A 21557-nucleotide genomic window follows, 5' to 3' on the forward strand; every position below is an offset into this window, starting at 1 on the left:
AAGACTTAAATAAAAAATAAAATAAAATTACCTGCAAAAAAAACAATTGAACTACAATAATGGAGATGCCTATAGTCTCCATCTTATTTGAAGATTATGAAATCTACACTGCCTAACTTATAAATCCAGATAATCCCTATATTTTCAATATATTTCTAACAATAATTACATATACAATTAAATGTTCGACCCCTTTTGCACTTTTATTTTCAGCATTTTATACTTGGTATTTTAAGTCTTAAAAAATAGTCTTCTTCTCACATCCCTACCCCATTAATTTTTTTTTTTTTATCATAATTACATAAGAACGAACAATAAAACTGTATAATTGAAAACTCCATGTACAATATGTGCTTTCAGTAGAGAGATTATTTTTATTAATTGAAACTTGACATAACATTACGGTAAGTATTACAACTAAAGGTACCTTTTTTTACTTTGAAATAAGAGAAAAGTTGCTCGTTCAAACATGATTGAAAATAAAATATCACTTAAAAGTAACTTTTACTTATGTTTAAGCACAGCTGAACATGCTCTAATTTTTGTTGATTGCTGTATGATCTCAACTTTAAACAAATATCTCAAACTTTATTTTCTTGTACAATAATGGAATTCTCACTATACCTGTGGATATTTAGGTCTGTAAATAAAGTAACATTTAATTAAACTCTTGAAAGTCCGAATTATGGAGTGAAAAATAGAATTATTTCTGAAGAAACACAAAACAAAAAGCCTTGACTGTATAAAAGCCAAGTCTATGGAATAAGCTCTTCAGAAGAGAAGAATAAATTATTCTTCAGGAGGATATGGGAGCTGAAACATTCACGCTTACTTTCAAATAGTAGTCAGCTTTTGGTGTTGAATTCTTATTGGTATGGCAAACATGTTTGATGTCTCATCCTGCTTATAGGTTTATTTATCGTGTAAGCAAGCTAAAGTTTGTTTGGGAGAGATTTTGTTCTTAAAAATTATTTTTTCCCAACATAACTTATGGGATCCATAATTTTTTTCCCGAAAAAATGATTAATTTTAAAATAAATTGTTGGTCAAAGCTGAAATAAGAAATTTATTATAATATAATGTACCGAAAGTTGTTTTAATAATGAGAGAAAAAATTGTCATTTTACAATAAGATGTTCTAATCATTTTCTCAAGAACGTAACTTTCTGTTTTTACTTAACCGACATATATACATGCTTCGACACAATTAAAAGGTACAAATTTCAGTAAAACACAATCCTGTAAAGAGGAAAAAAATTAATTCGAAGTGTGTATCAACAAAATTTACACCAACAAATACGATGCACTCTATTGATGACATTGAATAATAAGCTACCAAAATGAAAATGGATCAAAAAACCATATTTAAACATTTTATTATTTTTATCAATCCGCGATGATGAATATATGAAAAAAATATTATATCCATATACAGAGTAGCTTGTAGGATAGTTAACTAAATTACAAATATGCATACAGGAAAAGCTGATAAAAGAGAAAGAATAAATCAAATACAGTTTCGAAAAATTAAACATAATACAAGAAGAAAAAGCACGAGAAGAACATACTTGAAGGCAACACTCTAATGTCCTCGATTTGTTGTAGATTTTCACCAAAGGTTGAAGAAGGTGGACTTAAAAGTTACTAATTTTGTGATCAATACAAATTTATTTATCGGATCAAATTTTTTTTGAATGTATACTGAATTGATTTCGTACTACAGTTACTTTATCTATTTATCTATGTGTGGTAAGAAAGTATCTTTGAAAATTGGAGCAATTTTATGTGGTAAGAAAGCCAACAGCAAACACGCATTTTGATTTTTTTTTTGTCCACACGCGAATCTCATTTATTAATGTATGGACAAGTGTCGTATTGATTTAAAATTGTCCACTTCTAAAATTAGTGTCATGGCGACACGCATGAGGGAAAAACAAAACAAAAAGAAAAATATCTTGATTATTTTAACAGTAACTGGGGATTTGAAAGGAAAAATAGCGGATTTTAACGTCGAAAAGGCGCCCACCTAGCTTCGGTTATCAGAATCGTGCCCATGACCCCAATTCGGAAAGCTCATTTCGACAAGCACGTCATGGCCACCGAGCTTCACTAGGTGGGCATCATTTTTAACGTCAAAATCCGCTGTTTTCCCTTTCAAATTCCCAATTATAGTTATTCTCTTCCTTTTATGGCATCTTTTATGAAAACACACTTTCTATCATTCTAATTATATTAAGAAAATTATCGCGCAAAAATAATAAGCACTAAGAAAATAATTGATTTTTTAATAAAAAAAAGACGAATTATACGCATTTTTGAATACACACGTTTGATGTGCATTTAACTATTTTCGATATTTATTTAAATCGTTCGATGTGTTTATGATATAGTTCTCAAAATGAGCTTTGAGAAAATATAGAACATTTATAGATTCAACTACCGTACAATCGTTGATGAATTTTTAAAGTTAACTTGTTATCAAAATTTTTTATTTTTCAAATCATGTCTCTTTTTACACTAAAAATAATTTAAAAGTTTATTAGAAAATTTTCTAAATCATGTAAAAAAAAGATTTATCCCCTTTATATATACATTGTTGACCAAGCTTTGCAAATTTGAGCACAATGAAGATATTTTCTAATAATAATAATAACATTTATGGTCCGTTTGATTGTAAAGATGAAATTAAATTGAATTGAAAACGAATTCCAGAGAATTGAATTGTCTAGAAAATATTTTCCCGAGAATTGTAAATTATTGTGTTTGATTGATATAATTTTCCACGTGGAAAATGTTGAAATAAAAGTGTTTTTTAGTATTTGTTTGGCTTTGTTTTACATGAAAATTGTCAATTAAAGAAATATAATTTACTGGTATTGGGGATAAAATTTGTTTCCATTGCAAAATAATAATAATAATAATAATAATAATAATAATAAATAAATAAATAAATTCAAGACAATCATCAATCTTTTGGTATTCGTTTGACTTTATTTTACATGAAATTTGTTAATTAAAGAAAAAAATTACAATAACTCTTCGAATTTGTTTCCATTTCCAAAAAAAAAAAAAAAAAAAAAATTAAAATTTAAAAAACTACCATATCCCATGAGAATTCATTTTTACTAAAAAGTTGGAATTGGCACCCGTGTGAGCACTACTCAAGGAAAACAATTGCCTGAAAAAAAATGGTATATCAAACACCTAAAAAAGTGGGAAATGGAAAAGGATTTCCATGAAAAATATATTGTATCAAACAGTGCCTTAGTTCAAATGGAGTCAGTAACACACAAATTTTGTTGAATTGACTACCAATGGCGTCAGTAACACACAAATTTCGTTGAAATTACTACCAACGTGTCAGTATTTTTTGTTTTCTTTGAGAACAAAAGTGAAAAATAAAATATGTCGTAAATGAATAGTAACCAACGGATTCCCTCTTTTATAGTAAGAGGGATTAGCCAATAAATATTTGTTTATAATCACCATAATGATTGAACATATACAAATATTTTATAATTTGAATGCTTATTCATTTTACATTATTTATTTATCATATCAAATCATTTTCGCATTAAAAAGAAAAAAAAAAAAGAAAGAAAAAAAAGGAAGGAAGTTCAAAACACACTCTCACTCACTTCTAATCAATCGATCGATTGCTTAATCGTGATAAACGTTATATTCTAGTATTTGTTTACACGGTGTAATTTTAATACCAATAATGATTTATTTTGTAAGTATAAAATCTAAATCCATTTCAACTAATTAAATCAAAATGGATCGCTTCAATGAAACAAGTACCTCACTTTTTTGCCTTCCTCAATTCCATTTGATTTCTTAACCTTTACACAAGCAAAGATATAAGAAATTTACTACTCAAATAGGAGCTGTAAAGTTTCAGATCAAGGGCTAAAGTGCCTGTCACAGGAACATGTGACAGGCCCCTGTTCGTGTAGCAATTCCAAAGATAAAATATAATTTATGATCCAAACAAAGATTGATTTAAAAGCTTATCCAACACAAATATGGGTTAAACCCCTTTACCAAGGCCACGAACTAGCTGGCCCCATTGTATTACCAGTGCTGCACAGGCCTTGTTAATGTAGAGAGGTTCAATAAATAGGAATAAGCATACAAATATGAAGCAATATGTTCTACTTTGACTAGCATTTGACCTTTCCTCCTCCGAGTCTGCAAGTAAGAAATTTATAATTATTAGTCCCTCAGGGCACATTCAAGTTGGCGGAACAATCACATTGGAGGGCTCTGAAACCAAGCGTCGAGAGTTCGATTCCTGGTGGGAACCTTTGATCCAAAAAAGGAGGAATTATTGGTGGATTAATCACCACGGAGGAGGCTCCCTTTGGCGAAGGAGTAAAAGTCATGTGGGAATTTGGGAACCAACATGAGCACATCCTGCGATTTACCTCCCTGAGCAGCTGAGGGGCCGGAGGTTCAGGGACGAGGATATAGTCTGGCGCAAGCTGGGACACCTTGTTAAAAAAAAAAATTTATAATTATTAGTGTTAGGTACCAAACCCATGCCCCCATACTTCTAGGGCATAATCACAATTGAAATTACATTTTTCTAATTCTTAACAATTTCCTCCATCAAACCATTTATGACTTGGTAGACGATTATAATTAAACAATGTTAAAAACGAAAAAAATATTATATTGTAAAAAATATGCAACTTAAATATAAATATAGAGAGATTATACACACCGCCCATGTTTGAGTCACATTATAAGGAAAAATGCATTATTCATGTCAAATCAATAAGACTTGCGGTTAAAAAATAAGGAAAAATTTTAGATTTACTTGTAATATTATTTTATTGAAGAATATGTGATTGAAATGATGTCAAATCACTATTAAAGAATATATTTTTTTGAAAATAATGTGGATCAAACAAAAAGACATTAAAAGAGACGTGAAATATTCCAGAAGACAATAAAAAAAATGAAGGAATTTGAAGCAATCACAATCCAGGGATTTGACCCAGAACCCTATTAGACTCTTTAGCATCATGTTTGGTGACTTGGGTAAGATTGATATATATGTTAGGCTTATTGATTATTTTTTAAACAATGACATGAAATTAATGGATAGCTGAAATTTATAGTTGGAAGCTAATGCGTGAAGTACTTTCGGATTTTAACAAGATAACATCATCACGAGATAAAGATGAGTTCGATATTATGATTAGATTCCCAGCATGCAATGGTACCTTGGGGCCATTTGGCGAATATCTCCTATTCAATTTACAATTTTTTTTTATTATTTTAGAAGTGAGAAAAATTGAAGTCAATTCAATGTCCAATATCTTATGGATTTCAAGTAGTTAAAATGAACTCTCACATGATCTTAGTCGGGGACGGATTTGAGGGAGGATTGGGCTGGGTTGTGGCCCCCCAAGCCCAAGAATTTTTTTTTTTTTTAAGGATATTTTTTAATTTTTTAAAATAAAAAATCAGTTTTTATGTGTAAATTTTTTCTTTCGCGTATTAGTCCAGTTTAAAATTTTTTAGCCCGGTTTTGGATCCGTCCCTAATCTTAGTGAAATATGTATTGAGCGTTGGATTGATTTAAATTAAAAATAGTGATTATTTGTCAAATAAGTGTGTCAAATTTATGAATTGGAAGAACGATTTCATTATATTATAAGGAAAAAAAATGTAATTCGAGGTGGAGACCCCATTCTCTGTCACCCTGACTCATCTCGATGCGGGGCAGACTTTCTGTCTAGTACCCGTCCTGCAGACCCAATTAATCGCGATTCCTCGCCCATTGCCATCCTAGAGTTGCTACCTGGGATTAAATTGACAAGCCCTGAGCCTCGATTTCACAGAATCATTCTCCAATGATTCATTTCCTGATTTTTGGAACCAGAATTTCCGATCCTCGAGTGCTGTACGACAATTCAAGTACTCCTTTAGTTCTTGCTCAAGATTAATAGGTCTGAAAAGGAAACTAAACATATTAAATATTGATGTTTCTACCCTTACAAAGTATGGAATCATAGCATAGACTTGGATAATTCCATTTTGAGATAGTTGAAAAAACTCCTCTCTTTTCTATGCGTGGACTTTCTCAATGCATATTTCCATAGACAATGTTATTTGATCTTTATGGATGATGAATATTTCTTAGCACATGGATTGTGAATCACACTCATCTTTGAACTGAAGTTAATCCTTCTGCGAAAGTAAACTTTGCTTAATAGTTTTATTTAGCTCTGAATTTTCGAGTTTACACTCCCTCATGCTGAATATTCACTTTTTCCTGTATTCTGTAATTAAGTTTACAACAAAAACGAGGCTAAAATGGGGACCCTTCTTTTATTTTTATTATCAAATTGTATAGAAGACATTAAAAAAATGATGGGCAAAGAAAAATTTGATCTCCATTCTTCAAACAAAGAGTCCCTTGTCGCAGACAATTGTGATCAGGTATTCAAATGGTTGTTTTGTTACATTTTGTACAGCTGGAAGGTTTGTGCTTTTACATTTTATAGGTTAAAAGTGAGGTGGTGTGTTGAAGATAAAATTTAAATATAGTGTCCTTTCTGAAAGGAGTAAGCTTTCGGGTACAGTAGGTCAAGAGATGCATTTTCACATTGTTTTCCATTATTATTTGATTTTGTTTATAAGGTACTTATAGCTGAACTTGAAGGCAAAATTTTAGGCTTGTATTTCTCCTCAAATGTCTTGCCTTTACTCCGAAGCTTGTTGGAGTTTATCGAAGGTTGAAAGAAGAGTGGGGAGGATTTCAAGATCGTGTTGATACCCCTCGACGGTGATGTAACAGATGGAATACCATGGTTTTTATTGCTTGGCTGTTGTTACTTCGAGATGATGCTTAGCCATGAACCAAAGATGAAGTCAAGAAAAAGAACTCGAAGATAATCATAGATAAAAATGAGCGAACGTTTTAATTAAGCCTAGCGTTTTTAAGCTTATGTTTGACGACCAATCTTTCAAGACTCTTTTTTTTATTATTATTATTTATCTATTTCGTATTTATATTCAACCACACAATTTTACAATAAAATATTTTTCACATAAACTCAAAAAAATTTCCTACTTTTTAATCACATATTCTTCAAAATTTTACTATTTAATAACCCATTCTACACAGAAAAATGACTATCAAATGGGGGCAAAGTGTATATGCAATTGACTACAAAAGTACATATTTATAACGATAAGAGAAATGGGAAATCATAGATGAATCAACATTTCAAGGTGAAAAGGAATATAGAAATAAAGTTATCAAATCTTTTGTCGATTTCTCCATTGAATGTTCAATCACCGAGCTTTGTCGGAATTATTTTATGATTTTGATCATACTAGTTGAATCACTAGATTTAAAAATTTAAGATAATAAATTGGATCATATGTAAATTATTTAAATATTACATTTAATAGTACTTGTTCTCATTACTTGTTGACATCCAGACTTTTTTTTTTTTTTTTAAATAAATACCTAGATTACGTTAATTAAATGTCGTAGTTATTTTAGATTTTAACAAGATAGTTTTTAACTTGAAAAAGCTTGACTTAGTTCAAGCTAAATGAGAAAGGTCCAACGACTTTTGCGCCTTTCCTTAAGGACGGATAGGAGCATTCATTTTCAAAGGACAATTTGCGCAATTAAAAGACGTAGATCGTTTTTTTAAAACTATTTGTCAATTGAAAGTGCTTATTTAGAGGGTGTTTGACAACTATTTTTATGAAAAAATGAATTTTAGAATAGTAAATTGATGGAAAATGTATTGATAAAAAATAAGGAAAAATTTTTGGTTTATGTGTAATATTATTATAATGAAGAATATGTGGTTAAAAAAAAGATAGAAAAAAATATATTTTGATAAAAATAAAAATCAAACGAGACCTTATCGAAAAGAAATTCACTCCATTTTCATTATAAATATGTAAGACATTAGGATGACATAATTTTTTGTGATCACGTCAACAAAGCACACTAAGTCTTTGTTTGTCAACCATTCTCTCAAATTCAGTACTCATTTTCAACCACACATTTTTCATTAAAATAATATTACACATAAATAAAAAAAATTCTTCTTTTTTAACCATACATTTCAATATCAATCACTATTCCATACTCCAATTCTTGAAATTAAGCCCCTGTTTGACCCCATTAATATTTTTCGATTTACGTGTAATATTATTTTATGAAAAATTGTATAATTGAAAATAGGAGAAAGAAAAATGGAATGTAATGTAATTGAATTTAATGAGGATCAAACGGGGCTAAAGTGCCACAAACAGGGCCTAAGCGGCATTCAATCATTCTTGAACCACAATAAATTCTAATCATCGCTTTTAGTTTTGCCGAGCAAAGCAAAAATGGCCCGCATTTTCAAAACTTAATGACGTGGCCGGTGAGGTATGACCCGGACCCACCTTCATATATGACCGTTGTTGTTTGCAACGTTTCAATTCACCATATTCAAATATCTTTTTATTCCTGGTTACCGTTAGGCCACACCACTCTCAATCTTTACCACTCGCAAAACCTTCTTGTAAACATGAATTCACCGTGAATTCAATAAATGTAAATTCTAAAATATAAGTTTCGTTCTTTTACAATTTTCTTATTTTGATCGAAAAAAATACTTTTTCTTCAAAATTAGAAGCTGCAGGCTTCCCCCTCCCCCATTTTCTAGGTTTCTTGATCAGAAAAATCCGTCTGTTTTCTGCTTTTTTTGTCGTCTTTATTTCCTCGATTTGTTGTTTTCTGGGTAATTGACAAAGATCATGGCGGCGTTGGCTCCTGGAATTTTGTTGAAGCTACTGAATGGGGTGAATACAGGGGTGAAGCCCACGAGTGAGCACAGGAGTTCACTTTTACAGGTTACTGATATAGTTCCTGCAGATCTTGATGAAAAGAATCTTTTGCCAAAACATGGGTTCTACATCAAGGTATCGGATTCTTCGCACTCAATTTATGTTAGTTTACCTCTCGAGCAAGATGATCTTGTTCTAAGCAACAAAATGCAATTGGGACAATTTATTTATGTTGACAAATTGGAGCCCGGATCGCCGGTTCCCATTGTTAAGGGCGCCAAGCCACTTCCGGGGAGGCACCCATTAGTGGGAACGCCGGAACCATTGATGGGATTGAGACAAAAGGGAGAGAAAAGTGAACAAAAAATCGCAGCTCCTAGAAGGGGTTCTTGGGGAATTGGGCCTAATGGGGGTGAGAATATTTCCTCGCCAAGTGTTTTGAAACCGGTACCTTTGGATTTTGATCAATGTACACCGGTTAAAGAGAGGCCACCTAGTGCTGTGAAATTTGCTGGTAATTTTCCTATATCGCCAATGATTCGAGGGAGAACACAGCGAGATGGAAGCGCGGGTGGAGTTTTCAGGTCGTCAGTTGGTGGTGCGATTTTGTCTAAAATGGTGGAGACTAAAGGGGAAAGCCCATTGATTAGGAAAAGTTGTATAACACCCTCTATGTCCAAGTATTCAAGGAGCAAAAGTGTCTGTGATAGAGAACAAAGGATTTTGAAATGTCCCTTCAACACAGCTGTAGGTACACCTTTCCCTTAAATTATATTTAGATTAATACTGTATCCAAAATGGTGAAAATTGAAAAGAATACCACTTCTCTATGTTTTTCAGGAGAAAAAGAGTTCAACTCCACCTCCGAGTTTGCGGAATGCAAATACTGCAGTTTCTTCCACTGTTACAGCAAATGCACAAAGTGACTCGAATTCAAAGATGACTTCACAATCACAATCTCAACCTTGTTATTCGGCCTCCCCGAATACCAGTCTTCCCATGAATTTACCTGGAAAGCTTAGCATGCTCGGAAAGGTGAACCCTTGATTCCTTAATAGCACATTCGCAATGTGTATTAGACAGTACTCGATGATATTAAAGATAGAATAAAAACATCATATATATCTTGTTTGGTAGGTTGGACTACAACTTAATACTAACTCTTTGTTGTTGATGTGTATTAGGAAGCGGTGCAACAGCGAGAAATAGCGCAGAAGATTGCCCTTCAAGCACTGAGAGATGCTACAGCAACTGAAAATATTGTTCGTTCTCTCAAGTACAAATTGTATCCTTAAACCCTTCTCTGTTTTTTTTATGAATTATGGAAACTCGTCTAATCTCATTTTGTTGCTCATAGGATGTTCTCGAACTTGACAAAATCGGCTAAAACAGAAGCCCCTGCAGCTTGTTTCGATCAGTTTCTCGAGTTTCACAGCCAAATTACTCAAGCGGTGGCTGAAATGGTGTCTGTTCAAGCAGCAACTGAAATGGTTCAAACAAAAAATGCAGAACCAAAGAAAATCGTGGGAAAATACCATGAAGAAGATGGCTCTATTTTACATGAAATAGTCCACAATTCAATAGATCAACAACAGAAACTGGAGTCCAATGCATCAAAAAGAAGATCCGCGCTTTACAAATCAATGGCAACTTTTCCTGAAAGAAACGAGCAGCAGATGATTTTGGGAAAACATTTGAGATCTTCAAATCTTAACCAGAAGGCGAGTTTAGAAAATAAGGGAGCAGTCCCTGAAGCTGAAACTGAAAATGACGAAAACATGAAACCGGCTTCTTCTTGCAGCATATCGAATACCACCAAACTGGGAAAGCAGATTGAAACTGAAGCTGGAAATTGGTTTATGGAATTTCTAGAGAAAGCATTGGAAAAGGGTATGCAAAAATCTAAAGGAACAGGAGAATCCGATGCTCGAAAAGTTCCACAATCACTAATTTTGAAGGTGATTAATTGGATAGAGGTGGAACAAAGCTATCCGATTAAGAGGCCAGTACATCCCAGAGCTGCACATATAGCCAGGAAATTTAGGATTAAGATGAAGAACCCTTGATCCCTAGGATCATATAGAAAGGGATTTATCAATCAAATACCGCTTGAAGTTTAGGATTTAGATGAAGAACCCTTGATCACTAGGTTCATCTAGAAAGGGATTTATAGATCAAATACGGCTTGAAAATTTGTGTTCTTTTACAAATGTTGTGTGAAGAATTTTATTTTATAAATATCAGGATTGTTCACAGGTTGATTCCTATTCTGATCTTATGTTTCAAGTTATTTTAGATGAAAACCAAACATTGTTTTCCCACCTAGGCCTTAACTTCAGTTGCTGCACTTATTGTCATAACAACATACTCTTGGCATTATAGGACTATCAAGTTAAGGTGGATTTCAGGTCAATTTTAATTAAAAAAATGCCTGGACTTGGAACAAGTTTTGGGGGTGCTTGTAGGTCGTGATGTTCCTTAATGGCTGTCTCATGTTTCCCTTTTGGTCTAAGAAGACAGTGTCCTCTAGGCATCTTAAGAAGACGGTGTGTGCCGAATTACATGCCTTTGTGGTGCAGTGTGGTGCTATTTACACACACATTCTAATGAAAATTCATTTTTGTGAGGGAAACGCAAAAGTTATTTGTCTATTGTTTACGGATTGCAGGTGTCCTTGTTTCAGTTTTACGGGTTCTAACCAAAGTTATATATCCTCAAGATGCTTGTGGACTGAGACAAAGTGCCAATCTTTATTTTATTGTCAGTACTGTGCTTATGTATTAAACTTTATTTTCTAGACTTCTTGTGATCGAGTACTATAAGGATCTGAATTCAGGCTTTAAACGGAAAGTTATGGAAATCAACCTTATGGGACGTTGTTGGAACAGGATCCGAAGGACAGGTACCCGATCATTTTGATTCTTTGATCATTTGGGAGTGCAAAAGTATCGATAGGTGTGTCTTCATGCGTTAATGATTTTGGCTCCCAAAACTGTCCTGTTGCAACATGCGGAGACTGCAGGGATTGTATTTGTTTTGTATTAACTGGTTCGTCTGGCAATGGTTCTATCGTGTCCAGGGGCAAATCCAAACATTTTTGATTGGGGGATCACAATCAAACTTTTAAATAGTGCGTAAACCGTAAATGGTAATGACAATTCATAGTAAGCGGATTATGAAAGAGAGACCAAGGCATAAAGTTGAGTTTGAAACCATCAGTTGCATTATACATTTATAGTGTAGGTTTTTTCAAAAACTTGGGGATCAATTGACCCTGCAGCTTCCCAGGTCCGCCCCTAGACTTGTGTCTTGGTTTTGGGTAATATAATTCATTGATGATATGTTTTCTTAGAATGATAGATTTGTACTGAACAGTGAACACTGGACTAATTAAGGACCTAAAAGACCTTAAAAGTTGTCTAATAATGCTCACTAACCAAACATGCGCAGAATTTTAAGTTCATTTGCTTGGGTTGAACGAAATGTCCAATTATCACGTATGTACACAGTTTGATTTAAATGGTTTATAACCAAATTTCAAATCAAATCACTAAATGCAATTTTGAATTTTTTTTTTTTTTCAAATCAAACCACTTCAATTTAAAACCACAATTTGGCAAACAAAAATAATCCCATAATGCTTCAAACAGTTCGGAAATCTTACAATGCTAGCTATTGTGCAACTGCTGCTATTGCTTTTCTTTCTTGCCTTTCTCAAGACTCAAATATTGAAATGTTTCGGCATTTACTAAAATTTGTGCAACCTTTCAAGTGTTTTTTCTGAACTATTTAATCACTAAACTAATTGAAGCTTTTTTTGACTCAGCATCTGTACAACGTAATCAAAAAAAAAATCTTCAAAAAAGGGCAACAATTTCCTCCATTACTCCATACTACAAGAAAATAAATAATGGATGCCAAATATAAAAAACTAAAATGATCTCCAAGGCAAGAAAATTACGAGTGGCTGAACTCAAAGAGATCAGATCACACCTCAACCTCATTGCTAGGCCGGTCTCGACTTTCTTAATTTCAAAGATGAGCATCCTCCACATCTTAAGCACAAACATTTCGGCTTCATCATCCAATATATTCTGCAGCCTTTCAAACATCTCACCTGCATCAACATGTTCCTGAGTGCCGGAAACAATATAGTCCACGAGCGTAACCTCTTCTTCTCCCAGAAATTCCATGATCTTCTTTGATATCCATGGTCTCATTCTCTATTGCAGTGCATTCTATGAAATTCACGAACATACAACTTTTATCAATTCACAATATGAAGAAATGAAGATAATGTGAATTATTATTATTCTAGCTCGTTAAACCCATATGTTCCATCTATCCTCCTAGGAATATCAATCCACAACATGACAATCTAGTGAAATTATTCTAACTCATAAAACAACACCTATTCATGTACATGAACAGATTAAAATGTGACGCAAAACAAAACTACGAGGTCCAAGAATCCATCTTTCACTTTTAAGGACCCAATTTAGGAGGAATTAACAATTTTGAAGTGAGAATACTAGAACTTTGCAGTGCTTTGGATTTTAGTGTTGCCATTCTATAGTCCTTTCTGATCTTGTTGTTTTTGTCCTGTCATAGAGACTTGAAAGAAACATTTCTAGCCAAGTTCTAATGTTAAAATGTGAAAACAAAGAAAATTCCAGGAAAACCCAATCCTCTTGAAACAAGGTCTGGCCTAAGATAGAGTTAGTTCAAGTATATATATAGCTTGTGAAAGTCATTCATTATTGATGTTGCGGAAGCTCTCTCAAAAGGATTTTCAAATGGCGATTTTCCAGGCTCAGTCCAACATACCTTTCTCTACCAACAACCAATCCAAACGGCTCCAAACCACAACCGATTGATTCACCTTGGTTGGTATTCAATCTTACCCACGTAGGACAAGAAAGGATGATGATTTATCGCCACAAAGGCTAGGAGAAGACACCACAAAGGTATACTATGAAAGAACCACCAATTACACACGTTATACCAACGTTCTGGACACCTTTTTCTCACACAAAAGGGGGGCAGCCGGGATTCACTATTTCTTCTCTCAAAATCACACAATCATCATATCAAAGTGGCTAGGGTTATAACCAAATATATACTCTAGGGTTAGGCTTTATGTTGGGCCATTAAAGGGATAAACGGGCCAAGATTCAAGTCATCCATAAGGAATACAATTGGGCCAGGTGTAGCTCATGGACCTGGTTGTTGGACTTATTTCATTCATCGACCTATGCCTATGAAATAATATTAACCCACGTTAACATCATAGCCCGAGATTTATTGGGTATCAAAAACCCAGCAAATGAGAGCCCTAAAAGAATTATATGAAAGCCATTACATCACAAGAAGCATTGTTAAAAATGTACGCACAAATGAACTTAAAAGTTTAGACAGGAGTAGTTAATCACCTGATCATAAATTGCCCAATTTATCTCGTCCGAAAACAACTCATTTTGGTCTTTGGTATTGTGTCGATCAACTGTTTAGCATCCAAAAGCTTCTGTTTTTCTGGTGTTTTCACTTTATGTGGCCTCTCTTTGTCGTAATTATCCTTTCTGCCTTCTTTGCAGCTGAGATAACTCTCTTCTTCATGTTTATCTCGATCTCGTTGGCTAGATCTCTCATGAGACCGTCTTCCTTTTTCTTTTTCCACAGGAGGCTTCTCCTCTTTAGAATTTGCTGTTGTAACGCGCTTTGCAAATTCTGCAGCTGCAGCCATATTTTGTCGAAGGGGTCTCAGAAAAGAATTGTTGTTCCTCAGTTGAGTAATCAATTGGAACCAGAGGTCTCATCTTCTTCTCCATGTGCATGTCCTCGTCCTCATCCTCGTTAAATACAGAAGGGACCGCAGTTTGTTTTCCAGACCCCGAAACACCAAATCCTAACTTCTTAGCAGGTGCATTGATGTTTTGCCGTGCCTCAGATGCAGCATTAGATGATGTGACATCTTCATCCCAAATGCCATTTTGTAAAATCCCATCACCTGATTATGAAATGCCAGGTAATATGAGAAACAATATGGAGTGAGTAGAATAATGTTCATGCACTTAAGCAAGAAGACTTACTGGTGTAATTACCAAAAGTAGGATTGCTATCAGAGGTCTGATTGACAACATTAACCTTGTTTTCAAGATTGGTTTCATCTGGCAAAATAGATTTCTCCAGTCCATTAGATGGTTGACCAGACATAACTTTCAATTCCTCCCCTTGCTGTGTTTTCTGCTGTTCTTCCTCAGCTTTCCTCTTAGCTTCTGCAATCTCTTCTTCCTCTCTCAATCTATCAGCCAAGTCCTCTTCCTTCTCCCTTTGTCTCCTTTTCCTCTCATCATCACTAGTCTTATATTTTCTCTTTTTCCCATATCCATCATCACTATCATGCTCTTGGTCAGCAACTTCCCACTTACGTTCTTGTGCCCTCTCTTTCTCTTTTTCTCTCTCTCTCTTCCGCCAGTGTTCTTTCTCCCTTTCCCTAGCTTCCCACTCTTTTTCACGTGCTTTATATCTGCGATCATCTTCACGGCTCCTATATTCTCTATCCTTCTCTCTCTCGGCTCTTTCATGCTCTCGTTCTCTCTCATATCTTTCAAGTTCCCTTTCCTTTTCGCATTTCAGGTCACGATCTCGGTCTCTGCTCCTATCATGCTTTCTACTACGATCAGGTGACCCAGTTTCAGTCCTATCATGTTCACTTGAGGGGTTGCTTTTGGCAGTTTTGTCATCTTCATTTTTGTCCTCTAATAAATCTGCAAAAATGAAGTTGAAGCATGTAAATGGTGTTTCTTGAAAATTTTGTTAGACTTGAAAGAATTAAACATTCTGACCAAGGCAATTGAATGAGCATCGTAACTTTCATTCTTCCAATATGCAGTACACTGACCATTTTTCACTGCATCCCCTTCTAGTTCCCTATCCTGTGACCTAGAAGGCAGCTCTGAGTTTGAGTTGCTGGAACCATCAACAGCCATTTGTGGGGGGGGGGCAGTACACTGACCATTTTTCACTGCATCCCCTTCTGGTTCCCTATCCTGTGACCTAGAAGGCAGCTCTGAGTTTGAGTTGCTGGAACCATCAACAGCCATTTGTGGGGGAGGAGGCGGTAGTGGTTTGTTCTTCAGCCTCTCCTCTATCATGCCAGTAAGCTTCTCAATGGCCTCCCGTTCAGCTTCTCTATCTTCATCAATTACAAGGTCAAATTGTGCAGCATCAGTATCTTCCTTTTTCACTGTTTCACTGTCATCCTTTTTTTGTTCATCAGATGTGGGCCTCTGAGATTCTTCAGAGGACTTAAAAGTGTCATTATTTTCAGCACCTGATGCACTTTCTTCCTTTTTTTAACGCCTTCAATTTCTGATTCCTTGATGTTCTTTGAATTCTCTACTTTTTTCTCCACATATTGTTTTAGATATTCCCGAGTTGCTTGATTAACATTTAACTGGAGATGTAACAAGTGCAAAATATCAGTCATACAAAAGTTCTTCCCTATTTGTTTTACAGGAGCGGGAAAGGAGGGATAGCAGGGTGCATCAGTAATGCGCAATTAACATCAACATTGACAAACCAAAATGAATTATAGCGAGCTAAATAAAGATGGAATGGAAGCATAATAATAGATAAAGGTACAATGTGAAGGGAGACCAACACAGCAGGCAGCAGACACGTGTAATTTAAATGTAGAAATATCAAGCCCAAGATTTTAAATCTTTGTACTGAAACAATTAACCCAAGAATTTTATCTTGCAGCATAAGATATTGATTCAATGTTCAATAAAATCACAAAACTCTTATCCGCCAGAATGCTACAAGTAGCATAAAGTAATTGCTCAGCAAGATTTATACAAAGCAATAGCGGAGAAACAAAATTTATACCATCAACTCTTGTCCATCGACACTTAGTTTACTGAGTAGTCGCAATGCATGAAGAACGTGATGTAGAATGAATAACAAAGAGAGAAGAAGGAGAAGGGAGGAGAAGAGAAGAGGGGGAAAACTGGGGAAGAACACAGAGAGGAGAAACGGGGCTGTAGCCAAACTTTTATTCAATCAAATTTATCAATTGAAAAATAACAATGTAAAATAGGTTTAAGTACTGAAACTACTGCAAACCTAGGGCCAAGCCCAATACACAAGTCCATAAAAAATAAAATAACCTAAGTCCGACCAAAATAATTAAAATTGGGATGTTCTCATCAATTCTCCTGGGGTGGGAGAGAAAACTCGATCCTGTCGAGTGGCTATATCATCATAGGCATCCGTCAATCTTCCAACCATAGGCTAAGTGGCTGGGCAAGCTTCTTCCGGCGTCTGTAGAAATGCGTCAGTGGCTGTCTGAACCTGGTGTCCTCACCAACTCCGCTCGGGTGGACGGGAGACGATCTGGGCCAATGAAGATCCTGCTGACTCCGATAAAACTCTAATAAATCTGGATCCAATTGCTGTAGTGTCTCCCTGGAGATCCATGCACAGTCACAATCTGGTCGACCAACCCAACGAACAAGGAAGCGCTGAACCTCTCCATCATTAGTGAACACAGTTTCTTCATCTAAAATAGCATTAATTTTTTTTGTGTGCTGTGCGAGGTGGTAGTGGATTAGAAGGGGCCAAAGAATCAGGATCAAGGTCCACAAAAGGAGATGACAAAGGATCATCTGAGGGAATGAAATGGCCTTTATAAGCTACAAGGTCCTCAACATTGAAAGTAGAGTGGTAATCAAGGTGTGGTGGAATGTCAACAATATATGCATTTGGACCAACCTACTTTAAAATTTTAAAAGGACCAGCACTACGAGCTTGCAATTTAGAGACATGTCCATGTAGACGCCGTTCTGACCTAATGCGAACCATAACGTAATCCCCAATGTCCAACTCAATATGTCGTTTGTGTAAATCAGTTTGGAGTTTATATTTTGCATTACTAGCTTCAAGTTGTTTATTGATCTCAATATGCAAGTCACGAAGATGTTGTGCAAATGCTTCGGCTGATACTGACACTCTAGCCTGTGGGGACATAGGGATGAGATCTAACAGTTTCCTAGGCTTGTACCCATGAACGGCTTCAAATGGACTCATACCTAGTGAACGATTTATGGAGCTATTATACACAATTTGAGCTACAGGAAGGATCAAATCTCAATTTCGAAGGTTTTCCTGGACCAGACAACGTAATAGGTTACCAAGATTTCGATTAACTACTTCAATTTGACCGTCAGTCTGAGGGTGGTAGGCCGTAGAAAATTTTAATTTGGTACCCATCTTATGCCACAAAGTTCTCCAAAAATGGCTAGTGAAACGAACGTCCCTATCAGACACGATGGTTTTGGGAACCCCATACAATTTGACAATTTCATTAAAGAATAACATGGCAACCTTGGATGCATCCGACGTCTTGCTACAGGGGATAAAATGAGCCATCTCTGAGAAACGATTGACAACCACAAAAATAGAATCATGCTTCTTTGGGGTGGGTGGAAGTCCTAACACAAAATACATGCTGACATCTTGCCAAGGACAATTAGGGACAGGGAGAGGCGTGTATAGACCTGTGTTCTGATTCTTCTGCTTACTCAATTGACAAGTGTTACAAGTACTAACAATCTTAGCCACGTCTTTCTTCAAGCTAGGCCAATAGAATTGACGTTCAACTTTCTCTATGGTCTTATCACGTTCAAAATGACCGGCTAACCCTCCCGCATGAATTTCCCACATGATGAAATCTCGCACTGAAGTTCGAGGGATGCACAATTTATTGGCTCTAAAGAGATAACCCTCCTCAAGTCGGAAACCATCTGTGGCGCTTGATTGTCCCCTTTGTAAATCAAGAAAGATATCTTTAAAATCGGGACACGCCTCATAATCCTTCTTAAGTCTTTCAAAACCGATGACCTTGACACTCATGATCGACAAAAGGGAGACACGACAACCTAACGCATAGCTGCTTAGTTCCTACACCTTTCTTGTGTTTTAAAACAAATGAATAGGCCTGCAAATATTCGACCCAACAACCATGCCTAGAACTTAATCTTTTCTGGGAGTTGAGGTAACGGAGGGCCTCGTGATCCGAATAAAGGATAAATTCCTGGGGTAACAAATAGTGGCGCCAATAGCACAAAGCCTGGATCACTGCATACAGTTCCTTATCATAAGTTGAGTACCGCTGTTTGGCCTCATTTAACTTCTCACTGAAATAGGCAACAGGGTGACGATCCTGACTTAAGACTCCGCCTATACCTACCCCGGAGGCGTCACATTCAACTTCAAAGACTTTGGAAAAATCGGGAAGACGCAAGACAAGGGCCTCCGTCATTCGCTTCTTGACTAACTTAAAGGCCCTAGCCGCCTCTTGTGTCCAATGAAACTCCCCTTTCTTCATGCACTCCGTAATAGGCGCCATAATAGTGCTAAACCCCGTAATAAAGCGACGATAAAATGTAGCTAGGCCGTGAAAGCTCCTGACGTCATGAATAACTTTAGGCTCAGACCAGTCAATAATCGCCTGAACCTTAGCAGGGTTAGCGGATACCCCTGTCGAAGAGACAATGAACCCCAGAAAAACGACTGTGTCGATGAAGAAAGAGCACTTCTTGACATTAGCATATAGATTAGTTGCACGAAGGGTGGAGCGAACTTGTGTGAGGTGGTCAAGGTGTTGCTCCTTAGTCTTACTATAGATGAGGATATCATCAAAGTAGACAACAAGAAACTTGCCCATGAAAGGTCTGAGAGTTTGTGTCATTACTCGCATAAAGGTACTTGGCGCATTACTCAGCCCAAAAGGCATGACCATCCATTCATAAAGACCATCTTTTGTCTTAAATGCGGTCTTCCACTCATCACCTGGGCGAATTCGAATCTGATGGTATCCACTCTTCAGATCAATCTTCAAAAAGATTGTGGCACCAACCATCATATCTAACATATCGTCAAGTCTAGGAATGGGAAAATGATACTTCACCGTGATCCTATTGATCGCGCGACTATCCACACACATCCTCCAAGAACCATCCTTTTTGGGCGTCAATAGGGCGGGGACAACACACGGGTTTAATCTCTCACGAATGAATCCTTTGTGAAGAAGGTCATCCACTTGCCTTTGAAGCTCAGCGTGTTCGGTAGGATTCATCCTATAATGAGACAAATTTGGGAGGGATGCCCCTGGGACGAAATCTATGGCATATTGAATATCCCTTAGTGGAGGTAGATGGTCAGGTAGGTCCTCCGGAAAGACGTCTCGAAACTCTTGGAGGACCGACGGGACTTCAACAGGGCTCTCTATTGTGGAGTGGGATGGAACCTCCATGACCACCAAAGCGAACACAATTGAGTCACCAACAAGTGTACGCTCAAACTCCGTAGGAGTAATGATGTGCAATCCCTTTCGTTCCACACTTTTCTTCGTTTCCAGTGGGCCAGCAAGCTTTGGGGGCAGTGGATTAAGGTGAATCTTCTTTCCATTAAACACGAAGGAGCAGGAATTGGATCGACCATAGATGGTTACATATAGGTCAAATAACCAAGGTCGTCCCAAGATGATGTGCCCGACGTCCATTGAAATAACGTCACACCATATATGGTCCTTATACTCGAGAAACTGGATAGGGACTAAACAACGCTCCTCGACAGCTATGGAAGAGGTATCAACCTAAGAGACGCTGTATGGCTGAGGGTAAGGAACAAACTTCAACCCTAGATGGGATACAGTAGCCATCGAAACCGCATTAATGCAGCTGCCACTATCCATGATAACTTTACAGCCCTTATTATTAATCTTGACGTAATTGTGGAAGATGGCATGACGATGCCAATCATCGACATTCCTAGGCTGGGTAAGAGTACAACGGATGACACCGACTCTAGGTGTATGTGGGATAAGGGGACTAGCCTGGATACAACCTAAAAAGGTATCTTCACTATCCTCCAAGTCATCAAACTCTTCTAACTTAGGCTCATACACTTGATCCTCTAGTGGTTCGTCAACTATACCTTCACGCTCTTCCAAAACTAGGGCTCCGCTAGGACACTTAGAAGCAATGTGACCAAAACCCTTACAATTGAAGCATTGCAAACGAGAGGACGTTCTTGAAACCTCAAAACATCTACCTTTACTATCCGATGTAGGGGTAGTATTAGAAAGAGGAGGTCCTAGAATAGACTTAGGGGATGGAGTGGATGCAAAAGAGGTTGTAGTGCGAGAGTCACTACGACTCCTGTACGGTAACGAAAGAGTAGGCGTGGTCAAGAGTGGTGACACCTCTAAGAACAAGCTCACATCTAAGATCATCCCGTAGGCCTTGCCTAAACCTACTCAAAGTCATGACTTCGTCCTCAACGACCTGACATCTCATCGAAACTCGTCAAACTGAGCAACATATTCGGTCACAGGTCGACTGCCTTGCGTAAGTGCGTTCCATTGATCCAACAAGTTGCCCCTGTAAGATTGAGGTAAATATTTTTCTTCAAGGCAACGCTTTATTTCATCCCGATTCCCAACAGGGGGAGCATGGCGCCTCTCTAGGAGGTCTTCAACACTTTCCCAAAACAGTTGAGCTGTGCCAATTAATTTCAAACTGGCAAATTGTACCCTTCGATCTTCAGGGAACCCATACCAGGAAAAGAAGCGATCCATATCCCTTATCCATTGATTGAATACACTAGGATCTAGACAACCATCAAATGTAGGGGCATCTAACTTAATATTTTGAAAGAGGTGCTCCTCGTGGCGCCGG

General features: G+C 36.5%; 1 protein-coding gene and 1 pseudogene across 1 annotated transcript; one reads left to right on the top strand and one right to left on the bottom strand.

Annotated features, from left to right (window-relative positions):
* Positions 1–8500: 8500 nt before the first annotated feature.
* Positions 8501–11081, top strand: LOC111403394. Its single transcript, XM_023031892.1, has 4 exons — positions 8501–9561; positions 9655–9849; positions 9999–10090; positions 10172–11081. Exons 1-4 carry the CDS (start codon positions 8785–8787, stop codon positions 10878–10880), a joined length of 1773 nt encoding a protein of 590 aa, XP_022887660.1. The 5' UTR covers positions 8501–8784; the 3' UTR covers positions 10881–11081.
* A 1585-nt stretch (positions 11082–12666) lies between these two features.
* Positions 12667–21557, bottom strand: part of LOC111404462 — a 13086-nt pseudogene continuing 4195 nt past the window's right edge.

The sequence above is a fragment of the Olea europaea genome, chromosome 11, assembly GCF_002742605.1.
Source record: "Olea europaea var. sylvestris chromosome 11, O_europaea_v1, whole genome shotgun sequence".
Taxonomy (NCBI): domain Eukaryota; kingdom Viridiplantae; phylum Streptophyta; class Magnoliopsida; order Lamiales; family Oleaceae; genus Olea; species Olea europaea.